Raw genomic sequence first — 8,016 nt, forward strand, 5'->3', positions numbered from 1 at the left:
AGGACGCTAACTGATATGACTTTTCCTCCTCGTCTCCACCTTTTCCTTCCTTAACACCACATACCTATTCATTGTCATTTCCCATATCAACACACTCTCTCCTGCCACTGCTAATGGTAATTTCCCTCTTTACTTACATCACCAACAAGAAGTGCTTTTTTTCCTTCACACCATTTCTCACTTTGGCTGTGAGGAAGTGAGGTAAACCAAATACAGCTTCTCTCTTTTTTCTGACACACACATGCTGCAGCACAGAGGTCGTAGCGGCATCTTCCAGTAAAGATTACAGCTGCCAGGATTTCCTTACTGCTTCCCAGCAGCCCTGTGGAGATGGAGCATAAAGTCCTCTAAACTCCCCCCCACCCCCGAAAAATCTCTCTCTCCACTGTTGACTCAGCTCCACTAGTCCTGTTATCAATTTACTACCCCTGTCAAGCCAGGAGGCCCAGGCTTACCGTAAAATACCCCCTCTTCTGGTCGACCCGGATGACTGAAAATGGGAGGATTGGAGAGAGAGATTGATTCATTTTTTTACACAGTTTCCCACTGGAATAAGCATATGAAGTGTCTTGAACAGGACAGGGCTCTTCTGTTAACAATCAGCTGCAAGAGCCTGCACAACTGCACTATGAAGAACGACTGTGGAAAAACAGCTGTGACACTTTGTGACAGCTTCTGCTTTGACAAATACGTCATCCCTGACTCAACTGACTGAGCATTATCAGTCTCAGCACAGTCATGCTTGTCCTCTGTGACATGGCGGCTGGCAACATAGTGTACCTGCCCAGAGACCACACCCTCAGACTGACAACCTCTCCACAATGCATCACAGGTGGTTTGGCAACAAAAACCTTTCCAGACTGGTAACAGGTAGTCAAACTTGTTTGTGATTCATGATTCTGAATGCAATATTATGTTAAAATCACGTCACCGTCTCATTCAAGACTAGGAACTAGGAAGACAGAACAACTAAATTCCCTTTTCATTGAAACTATTACTCCAAACGATTGAAAACCAGTAACTTATATCCCTTGATATCTGTTAAATCAATAACTACATTCACAAACTACTGATTTGATACCTAAAAAAGTTTGAGTCAACACAATCAGCCACATTTTTTGTCAGTTTTAGTCAGTTTAGTCACTTGTGACACCAACCATAGTCCCTAAATTGCTCCCAGCCTTAATGAAAATAATACAACCATTATGTGTCCGTTTAGCAGCTGTGGCTCTAAAATAGTGACGTGCAGCGTTCTGGCCTCGGGTTGTTGCTACTCTTTGACGAGCTGTCACTTGCCAGCACACAAAGAGGGTGTTTAGTTTTTGCCAATTTAAGCGTTCAGCTACTAATATTTACTTCAGCGCCTTGTTGACAAAGTAGTTGGTCTCAAGGTGCAATGTGACAGAACTGCGGTAGTCTGCTGTTTAGATAGCATGCAAACCACACGGTCAAAGGCCGTGTATGTGTACGTGGTGTTGAACATTTCAGTTTATCACCTCTTGTTAAACACGACGCTGTTGCGCGCAACATCTGTCAATAGACCCTTAGCGCTAATAGACACCTGATGTTGGTTCAGAAGTGAGTTTGCAGAAAACTGGTGCAGGAGGAGATGGACTTTCTTTGTGAGGGTTAAAAAAAAAAAGCCTGTATAAGCTTAACTCTTTTTATTTGCTTCTCACTTGAGCTGTGTTGGAAGCTCGTGTTTCCTGTTGTCGTGCAATATTTCGCTATAGTTCTATGGGCCGTAAACTTTAGGGTTTCTGTATGAAGTCATTACCACGGAGCAGCCAGCGAGGATTGTGTCCTCCTCATAATATTGTGTGTAATATTTGAGAAAAACTTGCAAATCTATAGATTCTATTTGTTCTTCAGATTTATTAGTAAAAATGTGTGATGTCTTTACCCCCAGAACGCATTGCCACTATCCATACTAGCCCAATGACCCACTGAACTTTGACCTCCTGTGTGCCCGCCCCCTTTTGTGAGCTTGTTTCCAAAGATACCAACTAACAAAGAATGATGGGAGGGGTTTTGTCTGAATGCGTTTATAGCTCATGAGGTCTTATTGTCACTCTTCATGTCAACCGATTCTCTTTCCATATCCTCTTATTAGTTCCATATCCTCTCTGCAGTAAATACTCCATATTTCGGGTTCCTACGATACATTTTGAAGGCGAAGTCCCTTGTGATAGTGAATTCTCCAGCAAGTCGGGCCAAATCAAGGAATACATTGTAGAGGCTTGGAGAAAAAAATGGATAGCAATGACATACGAAGATGAATGTTGACTTCTGCATTTCAACTGTAGTTTGCGAGGAAGAACAGGTTCCTGACATGACAAGTGAGTAAAATAAAAATGGAGCACAATTCCAAGTGTAAATCATGGCTTCAGTATTTATTTAATAATTTCAAACAGACCACACAACATTACAAAATATTAAGTGCCGCATGTCATTCAAGAACAGTTCAACCTTCAACAAATTCATGGAAAATAGGTATAAATACAAAACAAATTATATACAAATACCAACAAAAAAAAAACCTACAAATTCTGAATTCACATCCTCTAATCTACATTGTAAAAACTCACACAAACACACCATGACACCCATTTCCCAAGCTGTCAAATACACACACACACACGAACACACATTTTCAAGTTTTGTTAGGACAGGGCAGTTAGCTTATCTCCGCAGTGTAGAGGGAAAGCCAAAAATACATCAGCATGAAATTCAAATTTCCAAATGTCTAGAACGCTTCGAAAAAAAAGAAAAGAAAAAATAACTATTTACAGATAACTCTTGACTACTCTGCCCTCGGTTCCATGTCTTTGACATTGAAAAGGGTTACACCACCACATGTGGGAAAGCATTCTTGAAATTTGAACAGTAAAGATACAAATACCTTCCTGATTCTGTTGCTGCTAGATCAGCAGAATTCATTCACTTATTGAACAAGAGAAGAAGAAAATCTCTACTCTAAGTAAACTTTAATTACATCAATTAACCCCCGCTTCCACCACATCTGCAACACAGATGCTGCATTTCATTTATTTTGGTTATTTCCTTAAGAAATACAATAGTAGTTTCACACCACTGAATCAAAAAAAGTCTCTCAAAATCAGCAAACTCTTATCAATAGAGGAGCACCTGGATTTAGAATAAAGCTGCCAAACCAACAAGAGTGAGTGCGACTCTCTTATTATGAGTCATTAACTCTGGATCTGGGTCCACTTTTGGGTGTCAGAAGCTGCCTTTCACATTTTGGCACACAATGCAGCACCAAAGAGGTACGAGGCCTGACATAAAGCTTAAGGCAGGAAAGAGCAAAACCTGATCAGACAGAAGCCACATGAGCTGAAAACACGAGTTCAGATTCAGATGAACTCATGTTTCACACGATACCCTACTGAAGCCGTCGATGCTTGTGGACCAGTATTATTCACAGCTTAATTTGGTCAGTATTGAAGACAGGTACACTCTTGAAAACACACCCTGTGTACAGTTCTTGATGGCTTTAGCGTACGCCAATTCCAGTGATTGAATCCTGTAAAGCTGCATGGCAGTTAAAGCTGACATAGTACAAGGCTGCCCCCTACGGGTTAAAGAGTGGCACACAAATATTTAGACTTTGGGGAAAAAAGGAAGAAAAACAATTCCTGAGTTGTTACACTGTAAACACCGCCCGCAAACCGAATGCACCAGATTATGTTGCCGGGGATGTGATGTGCACGATAACTTCCGTGTTTGTAGCGCAATCTGAAAATGTGAATGATCCAAAAAACAGTACCGCCATTTTAAACAGCATTTCCTAATGGTTGGAGATTACACTCTCACCCAACCTCTCAGTCCCCTCGTGTTTATGTACAAATCATTTTTACTTTGTTAAAACAAACAAAGGGGGTGACTCCTCCTTTGGAATCATTAACATTCAAACAGGCATGGTAAAAACAAAGAGATATGGCTTCATAGTGTAATATTTCCTACCTCGAGAAGGCATTGAATTAAATATTTACCCCCTTAATTAATCTCCCCAAATTTCCTCCTGCCTCCCTTTCATTTACACCTTCAGCTCTTCAACAGCTCTCCAAGATCATAGGTGTCGAAGAAATCTGACACTCCCTCGCTATCCTCCAGGCTCCAGAGGTAGTCGTCGTGGTCCAAAGGGGGAGAGAAACTGACAAAGGGCGTGTTGGGGTCTGGGGCGAAAGAGACGCAAGGCAGCTGGTCCTCTGTAAGCTGGAGCAGGCCGGGGGGTAAACCCAGCAGACCCTCGACGTCCAGCAGAGTGGAGGTGGAGGCTGCCGCTGAGGAGGTGGCTGGAGCTGCTGGAGATATGTCAACTGTGATCAAGGAAAGGGCAGAGCAGAAGTTCATATTTTTAGTCTGACATACCTCCTGAATGTTTAAAAGTTATTATTATCAACATATTTTAGTTTAGTTGCATTTATATCCTTCTAAAGGTTTCTCAATTTTATCCTTGTGATTTGCTTTCATTTTTATTTATAGTTAGTAAATTTGTAATTTGAGCAATTTGTCCTAATTATTTTTTTATCTAATATTTACTGGTATGGCTGATGGGGAATGTTAAAGGAATATTTAGGGGAAATATACACTTCCTTGCAGAGAGTTCGATCACAACATTGATCTCTCATGTCTGCCTTAAGAATGGAGCTAAAGCCAGATGGCGATTAGCTTAGCTTACTATAATGACTGGAAATTAAAACTCACACCTATCAATTCTTGCTGTAACCATTAGATTAACTCATTACTGAACTGTTACGTTACCGTATAGTTTTGTTACTTTGGACAGAGCCAGACTAGCTACAGTTGACTGCTTCCAAAAGCAAAGAGGCTCTCCATGACCAGTGCATAGTTGCAATCAGGGCCTCACACACACACACACACACACACACACACACAACTCACTGTCGGAATAAAGTGACTCATCAACCTATTAGCTCCCAGTGAGAGTATAAAGTCAGAATCCTACTGTACTGTACACGAGCCAACAGAAAACCCCGCTTACATTCAGCAGGCTCCTCTTTGATGCCGTAGCTTGGTGGCGGCATTGGGGTGGTAGTTGGAGGGCCGAGAGGTTGAGGGAACTCCTTTTTAGGGGTGGCCGCGCTTTTAACTGGGCTGGCTTCTTCAAGACCCTCCTCTGGACACAGGTAGACTTCAATGGGCCCATTCTTACTTTTTAAATAGATCTGTAATGATCCCTGCTGTAAGGAGAAGGATAGAAAAATATATAAATATACGGAACAACACTCATAGTTTCGTTGCATGTATTCCATTTGTCTTTCGGAGAGTTTTTAACAACAATTGAATCTGTTGGTTTTGAAATCTTGTGTTCTCACCCCTGCCGTGTCTGGCACTTCCAGTTTGGTGTCAGCGGGGGCCTTGACGGCGATGACCGTCTGGTCTCGGAGAGTGCCGATGGAGCGAATGTCCTGATATGTCACATAGCCCAACGTACAGCGTGTGGTCAAGGGCGATAACGGCTGCAGAAATGAAATGGCTAATTGCATGTGTAACCAGACCCAGAAGACAACCAGTGAGTGATGTTACACACAGCTTGATGTAAAGGATATCTCTTATTATCTTCATTTTCGGTGAGTTGTTTGAGCTGTGCGGTGCTGGAGTGGATCAGCTCATCCAGAGATCTTTCTACTCTCTCCAGGTCTCCAAGTTCTTTCCTCAGAGCGCAAGCCTTCTCTCCTCCACCTGCACCACCTTCAAACACGTCTCCAACCCTACAAAAACACACATAAACAGATACATAATCAAAATGTGTGAGCATCAGATTGCAGTAAAAAATGTAGCTGTCGTATCAACTCAAAAACACAGTGTAATGGACAATATCAGTATACGTACCAGCCACTAGAGGGCAGATAAGCTAAGTGTAAGCAGGAATAAATCCACCGAGTTGTACTCACACACAACAGCGTTTCAATAAACACAATCTATCATGTTTTGCATTACACGATAGATGTCTCTGTTCTACTGGTCCCTCGTTGTAAAGCCCGGTTCAGACTTCATCAGTGGGAATCTCTGACCACTACTAAACCTGAGACGTGCCTGCTTACACTGCAATTCACAGAGAGTGAAAATGTTTGGCAGTTGGCTTGGAAGATATCAAAGCCTTGTCTGAGCTGTTTGACAGAAGCAAATAAACTGCATCTGATTGTGTTGAGAGACGTGTTCATCGGACTGAAATGTGGCTGTCATGTGGTCTTACGACCACAAACCCATGTTTGTGGCTGCTTATAGTTTTTGGAGTCCGGAACTCCCACCAAGCATCAAATGTTGGTAAAACTGTTATGTTCTTCTTTGGCAGTGGTACTTACAGCCACTGGATGTTGTTCTTGGACTTCTTTCGGATGAGCTGGACTCCCTCCAGGACGTTGGTGATGTCATAGATGCGCCTCTTCTGGACCTCCAGAACCTCAGTGGCCCAGTTCAGGTCAAGAACTCCATCGGGAGACTCCGCGATCAGACCCACAAACTTCTTGGTCAGCAGGCCCAGGGATGTGTCGTACCGCGTCCGCTCACCCGGAGACTTTGGAGCTGAGGGCAAAAGATCCAGACAAAGGCACATGAGGAGGGGAACAGTAAGGAGTAAAAGCAGCAACGATTGACAAAGATATGTAGATATCTAACAGAAAAATGAAGGTGTAAGAAGATAAACATACTAAAGGTGCAAACTCTTCATCATACGAGTGTGTCAATTACCTTAATTCCTGTGTGAATGTGACTCATAGTGGTGTTTATGATGCTATTCGTTGATTGTAAACAATCTTCACACCAGTCACCACCTCACAGAAGCACATGTCTTCAAAAGTATTGCACATGGTATTTGAAACAGACCAAACTCATTTATTGATGCTACTGTCTGCTTCTAATCGGGCCTTGTCCTCCACATGTTGACCATTCGTGTGTCAAACGAGACACATTTAAATCTGTTATTGGTTTAATAATTTGACTTTAGTCCCGAGGCTTCTGTGCCGCTTTTCTCCTGGACTGGTCTGAAGACGTGGGGCTCCGTTTTAAGCCAGCCAACTCCCTGCCCTCTGTGACCCCCATAGAACCCCCATATAACCCCCACCCTACCTCCCCCCTTTGGAATATTGTAAGAAACTGTAATTAGACAACCTCCTGAGACTTCCCTCTTTGTACTTACAGTCTTTTTAAAATAGACTCTACTGTTGACCATATTCTACTACAGGGCTCAAATATCTACGCAGAAAACCCACAATGCTACACCACCTCTCTCACATCCATCTATCCTCTCATCTGTAGTTGGTGTACTCACTCCTTGGACTTGGTATCCTGGCTGCGATGCTGCATTTGCCTTTTGGTGTGCGGAACTCTGGCAGGTAAAGAGGGTCCTCTAGATCCAGCTTCCTCTTGGCCTAGAGAGGACAGAGTTCATGTTCATTAGTACAAATACAAATATAAGAGCATTCTCATCATTCTGTCACCATAAGAATACATTGAGTGAATATATTCCTATTCCTACATTATGGTCTGCTGGAAACAAACTTTCATGCTACTTATAGGTTAAATCATGATAATGAAGTGTGTGGGGCACGACCAGCCAATCCATGAAACAATGACATCAATGCTGGCACAAGTGCTAAATAGGGGGTTGTTGAAAAGTGTCGTAAATGTGCCAACAGCCCTCAAGTGCAGGAACAAAGCACCCCTGTAACACTTTCCCAAGCACTTCAAGAGGGGCTGATCTTATGTATGTATGCATGCGTGCGTGCGTGTGTGTGTGTGTGCGTGTGTGTGTGTGTGTGTGTGTGTTGTGGGATAGGGAAACGGGGTGATTGCCTCTCAACCCACTGCCAGCAAAATGCAATGAAATCCCTGGAATCACTCAATGACCTCTCCTCCCCCTCTCTCAAACCTCCCTACATTCCCTTTCCTCCACAGCTTCACAGGCTCTCCATACGCACACGCACACACACACACACACACACACACACACACACACACACACACACACAC

The 8,016-nt window shown here is 43.0% G+C and overlaps 1 protein-coding gene across 2 annotated transcripts in view; it reads right to left on the minus strand.

The window, feature by feature from the left end:
* Nucleotides 1-2,447: 2,447 nt before the first annotated feature.
* Nucleotides 2,448-8,016, minus strand: part of e2f2 (E2F transcription factor 2) — an 11,475-nt gene continuing 5,906 nt past the window's right edge. The window contains exons 2-7 of one of the 2 annotated variants that reach the window (XM_031846975.1): nt 7,316-7,415; nt 6,351-6,570; nt 5,595-5,756; nt 5,361-5,475; nt 5,027-5,222; nt 2,448-4,340 (exon numbers count right to left, since the gene is read on the minus strand). In XM_031846975.1, the coding sequence (XP_031702835.1) occupies nt 4,066-4,340; nt 5,027-5,222; nt 5,361-5,475; nt 5,595-5,756; nt 6,351-6,570; nt 7,316-7,415 (1,068 nt within the window). In that variant the 3' untranslated portion in view covers nt 2,448-4,065. Of the gene's footprint in view, nt 4,341-5,026; nt 5,226-5,360; nt 5,476-5,594; nt 5,757-6,350; nt 6,571-7,315; nt 7,416-8,016 lie in introns of both variants that reach the window. The other variant, XM_031846974.1, reaches the window with a different exon arrangement.

The sequence above is a fragment of the Anarrhichthys ocellatus genome, unplaced genomic scaffold, assembly GCF_004355925.1.
Source record: "Anarrhichthys ocellatus isolate YVR2014 unplaced genomic scaffold, GSC_Weel_1.0 scaffold7, whole genome shotgun sequence".
Lineage (NCBI taxonomy): Eukaryota > Metazoa > Chordata > Actinopteri > Perciformes > Anarhichadidae > Anarrhichthys > Anarrhichthys ocellatus.